The sequence below is a fragment of the Ranitomeya variabilis genome, chromosome 2 (genome assembly GCF_051348905.1).
Source record: "Ranitomeya variabilis isolate aRanVar5 chromosome 2, aRanVar5.hap1, whole genome shotgun sequence".
NCBI lineage: Eukaryota > Metazoa > Chordata > Amphibia > Anura > Dendrobatidae > Ranitomeya > Ranitomeya variabilis.
The window spans coordinates 334,372,529-334,386,702 of record NC_135233.1 but is presented as its reverse complement, the minus strand read 5'-3'; the positions used below and the strand labels follow the sequence as shown (position 1 = coordinate 334,386,702).

The 14,174-nt window shown below is 43.8% G+C and overlaps 1 protein-coding gene across 3 annotated transcripts in view; it reads left to right on the top strand.

Annotated features, from left to right (window-relative positions):
• STK26 (serine/threonine kinase 26) overlaps window positions 1-14,174 on the top strand; it is a 64,956-nt gene that overhangs the window by 38,250 nt on the left and 12,532 nt on the right. For all 3 annotated transcript variants that reach the window (XM_077285352.1, XM_077285354.1, XM_077285353.1), the window contains exons 2-5: window positions 873-1,103; window positions 8,286-8,342; window positions 13,785-13,893; window positions 13,983-14,140. In XM_077285352.1, the coding sequence (XP_077141467.1) occupies window positions 873-1,103; window positions 8,286-8,342; window positions 13,785-13,893; window positions 13,983-14,140 (555 nt within the window). The remainder of the gene's footprint in view (window positions 1-872; window positions 1,104-8,285; window positions 8,343-13,784; window positions 13,894-13,982; window positions 14,141-14,174) is intronic.

The following is a 14,174-nucleotide window of genomic DNA, read 5'->3' as shown; positions in this document are numbered from 1 at the left end:
TTTACCTAATCAAAGTACTCCAGGAGCACCTACCACTAAATCAAAAGGTGGCCAGTTTTTATTTTTGCTTCTCCTTTAAGCATACAGTGTGTTTCTCTTTTTTTCTTTTGGTGAAATGGGGTCTGCTGATTTCCAGGTCACTGCACTCTCCATACAGGTTGGCTGTTGCCTCTCCCTTGAAGTCTATGCAAGTTACTGACAGAAATAAAAGCGGCCACCTCTACATTGACGTAAATTGGAATTGTAGGGGTTTATGTTCATGGTTAGAGGTCCAGCAAGGAGTGCAAAAGTTTCCCAAAATGTGCTTTTACTCAGATTCTTATTAAAGGCATCCCTTTTTCCCAGTGCGATCACCATGTGATGGGCTGATGTTCCCGGCATCCCTTCGGCTGAGAGAAGCTGCCGTCAGCCGAGTGTTTCACCTGCAGCCGCCAAAAGAAATAGACTGAGTTTGTACGTCTTTCTTTCCCTGACTTCTTAGAGTAAAGTGGTCACAGTTTCCAGAAATGTAAGGGATCCTATAAAGCTGCCTCTTAAGCCTAAGGAGACTAAATAGAGACAGGAGGGCAGGAGTTCATGTCTGTACGGGAGACATCGGCTAGTTTTCACTCACTAGTTCAGAGAGAACTGAAAATTGGAGTCAGCAGAGGGGAATGCTGGTGAGATACAGGATATGTCATACTGAGCAGTGTTATTCCCCCTGTACACACAGGCCGGCTATTCTGCACAGTCTTCTGTAGTTGCAGAAGTGTCGGAATGAATGGCCCTTAATACTAGGGGCATGTGCTACACTGCCTATGTGCTGTCTGCATCAGACAAAATCATTACTTATTGTATGAAGAGCATTGACCGTTTTTTTTTTTTTTCCTTAGAACCACCGGGCTGATCCAGAAGAACTATTCACAAAACTAGAACGTATTGGAAAGGGCTCCTTCGGAGAAGTTTTTAAAGGCATTGATAACCGGACTCAACATGTGGTTGCTATTAAAATCATTGACCTGGAAGAAGCAGAGGATGAAATAGAAGATATACAGCAAGAAATAACAGTCCTCAGCCAGTGCGACAGCCCCTATGTGACAAAGTACTATGGATCTTATTTGAAGGTAACCTTGTTTTTTAATGACTTTTTGTGTAAGAAGTTGATTTGTACGAGATTGGCCTGTGAGACGCCGTGCAAGGATGCGCTGCTGTGCTGGTGTGTTGTGGAGCACAAACGGTACAGTTCATCTTAGATTGTGTAATCCAGGCATCAGAATTTCCATCTGGTACCATTTAGTTCATGAGGCCCACTATCCCAGAGCTGATAGCAGGGGTCTCGGGTTAACTGGTCTCCCGTGCTCTGAGTGCTTGCACACTCTTATATTGCCATCAGCTGTTTTGGCCACTTATGTTAGTTAAAGGGATATTCAGTAAATGGTCTTTTATTAGGATCCAGACTAAACTGCAGAATTAGATTACACCCCCAACTCTGACTTTAAATCGTTTTGTCCCTCTTATTTAATATATGGTTTAAAAAGACAAACAAATTGCATATACTCCTCTATACCATTGACTGGGTCCCCTACCACTTTCCTTCTCCACAGCCTTGTCTTTGTGACCACTGCAGCCAGTCACTGATTGGCTGCAGTGTAGCGGTTCCACACTGACATTTATTCCATACTAAAAATATGTAGGATTGGAAAAGCTCTTACCCAATTCACATCTGAGACCACTCACCTTTTTTTCTTTTTTTCCCCCCTTTTATTGTGTGAACTGTGGCAGGAGGAAGCATGGCATTTCCCACCACTTATTACCTGAATTTCTCCCAATCCTTTTGGGTGTACAGTCTCACTCCGGCAGCCATAATGCAGGCACATCTGTATTATGGCCACATGTTCTGGTTTCTAAAATGTGCTCATTGAATCTCTGGGGTCTGTAGACTCCTAAACAGATGGGTCTTGTGACCGTAGTACAGACGCTACAATGCCCCCACAATACAGCTGTCTGGCCTCCTGCCTTACTAGCAGAGCTAGAGGAGCCACTTCCTGTGAGCAGCCACTTTGTTACATGATACTGATTTTTCTGATTCTTTATCACTTGATTGTAACACTACGTAAACTTCTCTGTCCACAATAACGATCACAGATCACTTTTGGCCATCAGACTGTCATCTCTGTGTTGAAATATTACATATTTGGTTTTATGCTAAAATATTATCCTGTTACTTACAAAACCCGTCTCTATTTTCTTAAAATATGAAAGTGAAGGGTGAGATACCGGAGATCCCCTTTTCCTTCCTGTAGACGGCTTGTGTTCTCGCTCCCAGTATTGGTCTTTTTATGATATGTAATTACTTTTCTATGTATTAAACACATTCTATTCTATAGACTATAGTAACACGGTCTTGGCATTAATTTATACATCCGCGTTTCGGTCTATATACGGACCGCAGTATCCAAACCGATCACCGGTCTCCTGACCTAGGAGACTGAGAGTTCGGGTCAGGAGAAGACTGTTCTCACTAACTTAGAATATCATCAAAAAGTTAATTTCAGTTTTTCAATATAAAAAGTGAAACTCGTATATAGTCATTACAAAAGGAGTGATCTATTTCAAGTGTTTATTTCTGTTAATGTTGATGATTATGGCTTACAGCCAATGAAAACCCAAAAGTCATTATCTCAGTAAATTAGAATAACAAAAAACTGGAGAAAAAGAACTGGACTGTTGCTTAGTGGTCCAAGGTGTTGTTTTCAGATGAAAGTAAATTTAGCATTTCATTTGGAAATCCAGGTCCCAGAGTCTGGAAGAAGAGTGGAGAGGCAACAATCCAAGCTGCTTGAGGTCTAGTGTGAAGTTTCCACAATCCGTGATGGTTTGGGGAGCCATGTCATATGCTGCTGTAGGTCCACTGTGTTTTTTCAAGACCAAAGTCAGCGCAGCCGTCTACCGGGAAATGTTAGAGCTCTTCATGCTTCCCTCTGCAGACAAGCCTTTTGGAGATGGAAACTTAATTCCCCAGCAGGACTTGGTACTTTTGGCAGTGTGCACAGGTGCCAATACCTGGTTTACAAACAAAAGCATCACTGTGCTTGATTGGCCGGGATCACACATATGCGAGATACGGCCGAGTCTCGCAGGTGGAAACCCAGCTCTGGCGCCGGCACTCCGGAGCGTGCAGCCGCACAGCAATACATGGAGCTGCACGCTCCGCTCTGGAGTGCCGGCGCCAGAGCTGGGTTTTCACCTGCGAGACTCGGCCGTATGTCGCGTATGTGTGATCCCGGCCTAACCCCATAGAGAATCTATGGGGTATTGTCAAGAGTAAGATGACACCAGACCCAACAATGCAGACGAGCTGTAGGCTGCTATCAAAGCATCCTGGGCTTCCATAACACCTCAGCAGTGCCACAGGCTGATCGCCTCCATGCCACTCCGCATTGATGCAGTAATTGATGCAAAAGAAGCCTTGACCAAGTATTGAGTGCATTTAGTGAACATACATTTCAGTAGGGCAACATTTCGGATTTTAAAATCATTTTTCAAACTGGTGCTATAAAGTATTCTAATTTACTGAGATAATAACTTTTGGGTTTTCATTGGCTGTAAACCATAATCATCAACATTAACAGAAATAAACACTTGAAATAGATCACTCTGTTTGTAATGACTCTATATAATGAGTTTCACTTTTTGTATTGAACTGAAATAAATTAACTTTTTGATATTCTAATTTAGTCTGAACCACTTGTATTCTCCCATCTGATTCTCCATAGACCTGGGGCTCAGGCAGCGCCCCACGGAGATGTAGGCTGCTGTGTGCCGAAAGTGTCCATTTTTGGTACAATTTTTTTTTCTTCCATCTGACACACACTTCCAGAAAAAGGTAATTTGTACTCCATTCATGTTAAAGCCATTTATAAAGGCTTGCTAGATGTATTTCTTTTCTCAAGAAGTGTTTCTTTTTTTCATCTCTAAGTTTGCTGCTTTCTGAATGTCATGTTGGCACTTTAGTATGTGTAAATGTAATGAAACCTGTTGAGCTCGTGGTGCCATATGTTGTGACCTCGGTTCAGAAATTCTAAAATTATCCTTGGCAATATTATGGTTTCTGTTAATGTGATGGATACAAAATAAAAAATCACATCCTGATTCACACTAAATATGCTGCCCAAAATTCAGATGTTACCAGGTCTTGCTCCCTGGAGTCACTTAGTTGACACACAAGGATTTGAGATGATGCAGAATATTAAGAAGTTACTAAATATCATATAAGGCACGTCGTGCGTCGGTTTGGGAGGAGAAGAGCATAGAATATTTGCACGGTGTTCGACGATCCGGTAAATTTTTCAGATCTAAAACAGGAAAATGTCTTTACAGACTTGTAGTGGCCAATTCCAATAAAAAATGGTTTGGGGTTAGACAAGAAAAACGTACTTGTTATCCACCTTTTTAGATACTCAGTGAGGTGGTGCCAAGCGTTTGGAGCTCCTAAATCAAAGTGAGCTTGACACTTTGCAACCTCTGGTCCTGTGGTTTGGGTGCTAGTGGCGATATACCGTGACCAGGAAAGTGTGGGGTCCCAGCATTCAGATTTCTACACGTATTTTAAGTGCAGTATCGTATGGGTGTTCACAAAGGATACTGGCGAGCTGGAGCCGATTCTGTAGTTTAGAAAATATGCTGCAAGCAAAATACCTAGTTTTTCATAAAAACAGCTAAACTAATAAAGCCCCTCATGATCTGACTGATTTGCCGTCTGTGATGAAGCTGCCCTGTTTGCACATGTCTTGGTTAATTAAAGGGAATCTGTCACCTAATTTTGGGCTTATAAACTGCGGCCACCGCCATCAGGGGCTTATCTACAGCATTCTGTAATGCTGTAGATAAGCCCCCGATGTAACCTGAAGGATAAGGAAAACAAGTTAGATTTATACCCAGGGGCGGTCCCGGTGCGGTCCAGTCCTATGGGCGTTGCAGGTCCGGGTCTGGCACCTCCCATCTTCATACGATGACGTCCTCTTCTTTGCTTCCTGCCCCGACTCCTGCGCAAGCGTACTTTATCTGCCCTGTTGAGGGCAGAGCAAAGTACTGCAGTGCGCAGGCGCCAGGAAAGGTCAGAGAGGCAAAGCGCATGCGCACTGCAGTACTTTACGCTGCCCTCAACAGGGCAGAGAATTACGCCTGCGCAGGAGCCGGCTACAGGAAGCAAAGATGACGTCATCGTATGAAGATGGGAGGTGCCAGACCCAGACCTGCGACGCCCATCGGACCGGACCGCAGCGGGACCCGGCCCCTGGGTGACTATAATCTAACTTGTTTTTCTTATCTTTCAGGTTACGTTGGGGTCTTATCTACAGCATTACAGAATGCTGTAGATAAGCCCCTGATGGCGGTGGCCCCAGTTTATAGGCCCAAAATTTGGTGACAGATTCCCTTTAATGAAAGGAGTCAGCAAGTCCCTGTCTTACACATTATTGATCATTGCTTCTATATGAGGATGCTTTCCCCATCAGAACTAAGTGGACTTGCCAAATCTCAGAAAAGTTGTGCACAAACATTTGCGTTACTTGTCTGTGACTTGCTGTCTATAGCAAGTACCGTAGATCACGTGTCATTTTCATCTAGCAACAGAAAGTCCAACTCATTTTGAAACCTTTGTGTCACAACACAACATAGCAAATCATTACATCCAATGCGAGTCTGTGATTTCAGTATCGCAAGACACTTCGCTGTGTGGTCTGAGCGTAATACGCATAGTGGGGCAGTTGGCTTGCACTTTACAGATTTTACATATTACAACAAAGGTTCTAGAAGCTCGAAAACTTCAAATATTCCATGAAGTGTATGTATGCGACTGCTTATGGTATGTATGTATGTATGTATGTATGCAACTGCTTATGGTATGTATGTATGTATGTATGCGACTGCGTATGGTACACTGTTGGACTGGAGCACCTTGGGCCCACCAGAGAAAATCATTCTTGGGGGCCCACTATGTAGCCACATAGAAATAAATACAAGACCACCAACTGTGCGATAAAACACTAATATTAGGGTATAATATAGGGTAGTACACATCTTAATTATGTAGCAGGGGTTGGGGTAGCCCCCTCATAGAATATACAGTAGCCCCTTCATAGAATATAATGTAGCCTTCCTCATAGAATGAAACAGCCCCTGATAGAATAAAATGCAGCCCCCCTTGTAGAATATAATGCAGCCCCCCTTGTAGAATATAATGCAGCCCCCCCTCGTAGAATATAATGATTCCCCCTTTCATAGGGTATAATTCAGCACCCCACAAAATACAATGCAGCCCCCCCCCCCATAGAATATAATGTAGCACCCTCATGGGGTATAATGCAGCCCCCCTCATATTGTATAATGCAGCTCCCTCATAAGGTATAATGCTGCCCCCTCATAGTATGATGTAGCCCCCCCAGAATATAATGTAGTCCCCTGAGAGAATGCAGCCCCCCACAGAATATCATGTAGCCCCCTCAAAGTATAATGCAGCCCCATTCATAGGGTATAATGCAGCTTCCCTCCACCCTCATTATTGCCTTTTCACCCACCACCCCCATCATTGCCCATTCCACCACCTCAATCATTGCCTCCTCCCCACCACCACTGTCCTTTCCAGCACAACCATCATTGCTTTCTCCCCCACCACCCCATCATTGCCCATTTCAACACCTCCATCATTGCCTCCCCCACCACCCCAACGTCCTTTCCACCACCACTGCCTTCTCCCCCATCACTGCTCTCTCCATCACCCACATCATTGCCAATCTCCAATACACACATCTCCAATACACGCACCGCACACAGCTCCGCACCACTGTGACACACACAGCACCATTCGCCTCTCCGCACGTTCCCTACAGCCGCAACGCATCCTGGAAGCATCTTCCTCGCCGGCAGCTTCCTGTTTGAAACAGCTGCGCACTGAATGATAACGTCATCCAGTCGCGCTGTGTCAGACAGGAAGTGCCGGGCAGGACACCATCGGATCCCTGTAGCTCCGCTCTCCTGCCAAGCTGCAGGGATCTCTCCCTGCTTGCTGATTGCCCTCAGGGTTAGCTGCCCTGCAGGGGCCCAATGCAGCCGCACCGGCTTTACATGCGAGTAGTGACCAAACCGCTGCATGACCAGCTCTATTCTCACCCATCCCTTGTAGATTGTGAGCCTTCGCGGGCAGGGTCCTCACTCCTCCTGTACCAGTTATGACTTGTATTGTTTAAGATTATTGTACTTGTTTTTATTATGTATACCCCTCCTCACATGTAAAGCGCCATGGAATAAATGGCGCTATAACAATAAATAATAATAATAACCTCAGCCCGCAGTTAACAATGCCCGCTATTAAAGTGAAATGAATGTTCACTCCTCTCCATGCCCATGTGGGCGTGGGGAAGCGTGAATATTTGTTTCTCTTTAGCTTTGGAGAAAGGCTCCTGTCTCCAGTTGCTGCTCCGCTGGCACTGGGCGGGTCCCCTTGGCTCAGGGGCCCCATAACTGCTGGGTGTGCTGCAATTAGCGACACTCCACTGGCTGGGGGGCCCCTGGAGCAGTGCGGGCCCTAGGCAGCTGCTGGCCAGTATCCCAGCAGGTGTCTGTACCTGGGCCCACCGGAGAATCCTCCGGTGGGCCAGTCCGACCCTGGTATGGTATGTGACTGCACATGATGTGTGTATGCGACTGTGTATGGTATGTTTGTATGCGACTGTGTATGGTGTGTGTGTGTGTATGCGACTGTGTATGGTGTGTGTGTATGTGACTGTATGGTTTGTATGTGTGTATGCGACTGTTTATGGTTTGTATGTGTATGCGACTGTATGGTTTGGATGTGTGTATGGTGTGTGTGTATGCGACTGTGTATGGTGTGTGTGTATGCGACTGTGTATGGTTTGTATGTGTATGCGACTGTATGGTTTGGATGTGTGTATGCGACTGTGTATGGTGTGTGTGTGTGTGTGTGTGTGTGTGTATGCGACTGTAACTGTGTATGGTGTGTGTGTGTGTGTGTATGCGACTGTTTATGGTTTGGATGTGTATGCGACTGTATGGTTTGTATGTGTGTATGCGACTGTGTATGGTGTGTGTATGCGATTGAATGGTATGTACTGTAGGTGCGCGACTATTTTCAACCTTTTCTGGATTTGCATATGCAAAAAAACTCATACTCCTATGTCTACTCGTACATTGCAGTTTAAAGGAATTGCATTAATATTTTGCTGGCAGGTAATTGGTATAGATGCTGTACAGTGTACATAGTTCACTTTATTAATTTTTCTCTCCAGGGCACAAAACTATGGATCATTATGGAATACCTAGGAGGAGGCTCAGCGTTGGACTTGGTGAGTTGCAGGAAAGGCGTTTAACTTTGTCGAAATAATTATCTGTTTTAATTTCTTTGAGGGTATTTGGGACTGCAGTTATAAAATGGGAGGGAGAGGGGGCTTTAAAGAGGACCGGTCTAAAGTGGTCAGTTTTTGCTCTGATTTTATTCCAGCTGCTGTAGGGCACCTGCAGGAATAAAGCCAAATACAAATGGTGTTTGCTAGAAGCAAATGCTAGCTTATAGAAGACCAAAGGAAAGAAATCTCACTGGTAATATACACTCACCGGCCACTTTATTAGGTACACCTGTCCAACTTCTTGTTAACACTTAATTTCTAATCAGCCAATCACATGGCGGCAACTCAGTGCATTTAGGCATGTAGACATGGTCAAGACAATCTCCTGCAGTTCAAACCGAGCATCAGTATGGGGAAGAAAGGTGATTTGAGTGCCTTTGAACGTGGCATGGTTGTTGGTGCCAGAAGGGCTGGTCTGAGTATTTCAGAAACTGCTGATCTACTGGGATTTTCACGCACAACCATCTCTAGGGTTTACAGAGAATGGTCCGAAAAAGAAAAAAAATCCAGTGAGCGGCAGTTCTGTGGGCGGAAATGCCTTGTTGATGCCAGAGGTCAGAGGAGAATGGGCAGACTGGTTCGAGCTGATAGAAAGGCAACAGTGACTCAAATCGCCACCCGTTACAACCAAGGTAGGCCTAAGAGCATCTCTGAACGCACAGTGCGTCAAACTTTGAGGCAGATGGGCTACAGCAGCAGAAGACCACACCGGGTACCACTCCTTTCAGCTAAGAACAGGAAACTGAGGCTACAATTTGTACAAGCTCATCGAAATTGGACAGTAGAAGATTGGAAAAACGTTGCTTGGTCTGATGAGTCTCGATTTCTGCTGCGACATTCGGATGGTAGGGTCAGAATTTGGCGTAAACAACATGAAAGCATGGATCCATCCTGCCTTGTATGGAGCATCTTTGGGATGTGCAGCCGACAAATCTGCGGCAACTGTGTGATGCCATCATGTCAATATGGACCAAAATCTCTGAGGAATGCTTCCAGCACCTTGTTGAATCTATGCCACGAAGAATTGAGGCAGTTCTGAAGGCAAAAGGGGGTCCAACCCGTTACTAGCATGGTGTACCTAATAAAGTGGCCGGTGAGTGTATATTTGCAATGCTTCACTGGAAACATGGTCTCACTGACCACTTTAGTCGGATTCGGTAGTGTATGGATCAGCTTGGAACAGCAGTTCTTCATTGCTGATACGCAGTGAAATAAATGGAGACGCCTGTCATCAGCTGCTGGCGTGCGGTGCTGCCGGAGCTGTAGGGAGCGAGCCGCTCATTTTCTGCTGTGTAATTTTCTTCATGGCTCCTTCATAGATGGTGGAGCACAAGTACAGCTCATTTATTGACCGTTTGTCGTATGTTAAATGCTATAATTTGTTCACATTTTGTGTAGCCCTGGTTTGCATATACAAATACTGGAATATGAGTCATAAATGGAGCTTTGTGGTTATAGAAAAAACATTTGCATGTACCCCATTAGGGAATTCTGTGATGATTGGGGATGTGAGGTGGGTGGTCCACAGTTAAAGATCCTTATCTCTTGGTCAGAGACGTTTCAAATATTGCAGACTTATTTTACCCACTTATATAGTACCATTAATTCCACAACCCTTTACAGACATTATCACTGTCCCCATTGGGGCTCACAATCTAAATTTCTTATCAGTGTGGATTGAAACCCACGCAAACATGGAAGAACATACAAACTCCTTGGCGAAGTTGTCCTTGGTGGGATTTGAACCCAGGACCCCCAGCGCTGCAGGCTGCATGCATATGACGCTTTTCAGTCCTAAATGCTGCCTCAAAATCCGAACCTAGCCAGCTATGATCATGGCAAGCAAATCGATGGCAGTGAAATGTCGACCTCTAAAATAAAATGGATGACCATTTAATGTGTGAATAGACCAGGTACTTCAGAGTCCGAGTAGCTTTTACTAATCTCCAGCCAAGGAAGCCGTCCTCATTGGCATCCCTGTGCCATAATTGAACATATAAAGCTAGATGGCAAGCAGCGTGGTCTCCCTAATAGTTCTCCTAATAATCACTCAGCTTTTTAGACTACTGAATGGTAAAAATGTCCTCTTTTTTTTTTTTTTTTTTGCATCAATATAGAGATACAGCAGAAGACAGAACTGAATGAAAATTCTCCTGTGTAGTAGTTTCCAACACATACTTTAGAGGGAGCCTGTCACCGCCCCCCCAAAAAATGTTTATCTGCAGATAGGTGCAATCAAATACGATTTACATCATGTCCTGGCAGGCTGACTGAAAGCGCGGCTGCAGGGAGAAAATTAGGTTTTAGTTTCCCTGCAGCCGCTTCGTCTTTCCAGTTAGTGCGCTGCGACCCCTTGACAGCCTATTCTGCAGTGTGTGTGTAACCAGCTGTCAATCAATGCTCTAAAGTGAGCAGTGACTGTAACCGCTCTCTGCCCCGATGACTACTAGCGGGCTGCTAAAAGGAGGATATAATCTAATTTCTCTCTGTAAACCTGTCAGGCATATGATGCAAATGGTACTTGCTTGCAGATTACCTCTATATCTGCAAGCAGGTAGCATTTTTTGAGGGGACAGGTTACCATTAAACTAAGTGACCTGTGTGTTACATACGTAAGGCGTCCTCCTATATTTATAGTGCACGTCTTTATACCAGAGCCCTGACTAACACAGCCAGCACTTATGTGAACATGTGTATTCTTGTGATGCCAAAATACATAGCACTGATTGGACAGTGTTGGGCTGGTTCGGGGCGAGTTTCCTTCCAGTCTGGGGCAGCACTCTGATCTCTTCTGCATAGGAAACACTGAGAACATGGAAGATGACACAAAGCAGCCTTTCATCGGCCTGTGATTTCCATACCTAGAGACCTTCCAGGCACTGAACACAAGTGGACTTGTTTGGCGTGAGGCAGTGGAGGTTGCCTTACACCGTTCTTCCATCCAGATCTTGCCAATTGCTCTTTTTTTTTTTTTTCTTAAGACTGGAAAGGAAACAAAACTAGGTTTATAGTTTTGTTTACTGGGCGCTTATTTCCATGTGCCCGGCTCACCGTACCTGAAGAAATAGACTCTTTCACGCTATGACTGATGTCTCCAATGGGTGCTTCTGCGTTTCTCTCATTTCTTTTTCCTACGGGCTAGGATGCAATTTCCTGCGTTACACAGAAATCATTGGTTTTGGTTTTACTCCGTGTCTGAGCACAAACTCCCTTTATACATGTGCCCAACATTTAGTGAGACCTGTTAAAACCAAGTATCGTGCCTGGCAACTAAATCCGAGCACTGGCAAGCTTGTAGGACCTGGCTCTGATCTTGGGGGACACGGGTATTGAACCCTTGGTTTAAAAAAAAAAAAAAATTAAAAATCACTTGGATGACCCAACTTCCATGCCATTACTCCATTAAGACCGCTCCCATGGTGCATGATTGTTTTGCTGTTCCGCTCCTCCTAGAAAGAAAGTATTTAAATGGTTTCGATTTTGTTTTTTTATTGTCGGAGAGGACTACTTACGTGTTGCCTCATAAAACAGCCCTGCGAGTATATAAAGATCGAAGTAAAGTCCAAGACGCTGTGTATTGATTAACCCCGCTCTTCATTTCCAAACCTATGATGTATTTCTGGGCACATCGTTTCCTGCTTAACCCATTGGACCTGACAGCGGCTGAATTTTACTGTAATACGGGGTAATATGAAGAAAGAATGACTAAATTCCGCTAAGAAATGGCACATTTTTTTTTTTTTAGAGGACCGGACTTCTCTATAGAACAATATAAAACTCAAGCACCAAGTGCCAATCCTATATCTGGCTGCTGGCGTTTGTAATTGGCTTTTTTCTGTATAATCCAGCCCAGTTCATCTAGTAAACTATTAAAGCAGGCTGGAAATAAGTAAAAAAAAAAATAAAAAAAAAAAAATTCTTCTTGTCGCACAGATTTCATTGTATATTTTTGTTGCTGATTTAGCCATATATTTCACATGTTGCAATTTATAAAATCCATTGAAGAAATCCTAGCATCTGTTAAAGGTCCTGTAACGGCCACATGCACATAGTCTTTTTGCTGCGGGTTATTTTTGTTAGAGGAAACTGAGCAAAACCTCCCAAGTATTTGAGGAGTTTTTCATGAGGATTTGAAGGGTTTCTATCCTTTGATTCCCCCCATCAATAAATCACTGATCAACTGCAGCGTTTACATTTTAAACCTACTCCATTTCGGACTAACATGTAATCCTAGCTGAATGAAGAGAACCATAAATGTAAAAAAGATATTAGATAAAATTAAAGTAAACACTAAATACATGTAGTAACAGAGGGGCCCAGTAGGATGGAGGGTGCTACTGATAGTGTATCCATACCTCAGGACCTATGTGTATCTCATGTATTTTTTAGTATCAAGGATCAAACAAATGAAATATATATTAAATAATCCAGATCTAATGACCTCACATAATGATGAACCAAAGCATATATAAGGTACAAAGGTTTTATCAAGAGCAGCATAAGATTAGCATTGTATATATGTATCACACAGGAGGATAGTGTTTTTAGTAAAGAACACAATGCAAAGTAAAGCTGCTAGGACGAAGAGACACACATTGCAAGCTGCCCAACACGATTAGTCAGAAAGGTTTTTCCATGTAAGTAGATTGCAGACAGCCAATATACTGAAAGTATTACTTTAGTTAGCAAATGGAGGTATACCATACAGAACGGCCCAGGCATCCCCCCTCACCCCGAGGCATGTTTCGCAATCGGCTCCTCCCCCCCCCCCCCCCCCCCAAAGCCCCCGGAAGAAGCGGATTGCGAAACGTGCGTCGGGGTGAGGGGGATTCTTGGTCCATCATGTATAATATACCTCTATTTGCTAGGTTAGTAATACTTTCAGTAACTTCGTTGTTTGCAATCTGTTTACATTAAAAATCCTTTGTCTATAATTATTTGAGTTGGGCAGCTTGCTAGGCTACAAAATACATGAGATATACTGTATCTTTACCTCAGGACCTGTCGGTTAACCCCCCTATTAGGCACCCTGTTACTACATGTATAAAGTGTTTTTTAGTTTGGTTTTATCTAATACTTAATAAAGATTGTTTTTTTACATTTATGGTTCTCTTCATTCGGCTATGATTTACGTTCCTCCGAAATTGAGTGAAGTGCCATTAGCTGTATATCATGGACAGTATTGGAAAAATTGAAAGCAATTACATTTTGTCTGAGCGAAAGAAAGCATTGGCCGAACCCAGTGCTGCTTTTTTTGGTATAGCCTATGCTAATTTGCTATAAATTATTATTCTGTATAAAATTGGACGTATTGTAGCTGGGAACGTCTGGCTTAACTTAAGAAAAGAAAAAAGTTTAAGTTTTGTTTTACTTTCTTTTTAGCTACGAGTGGGACCTTTTGATGAGTTCCAGATTGCGACCATGTTGAAAGAAATCTTGAAAGGTCTTGATTATCTGCACTCGGAGAATAAAATTCACAGGGACATCAAAGGTAGGCCCAAGACAGGTTTTTGTGAAGTTTACCCCCAGACTACAGCTGGGCTGACTGCCATCCATCTCACGTTGTCTTATGTCTCACAGCTGCCAATGTCCTGCTCTCAGAACAAGGCGATGTCAAACTTGCTGACTTTGGTGTGGCCGGACAGCTGACGGATACACAGATTAAGAGAAATACGTTTGTAGGGACTCCTTTCTGGATGGCGCCTGAAGTCATACAGCAGTCGGCGTATGACTCAAAGGTAAGAAAGCAAATTTTCATCTGATCTCTGTGAA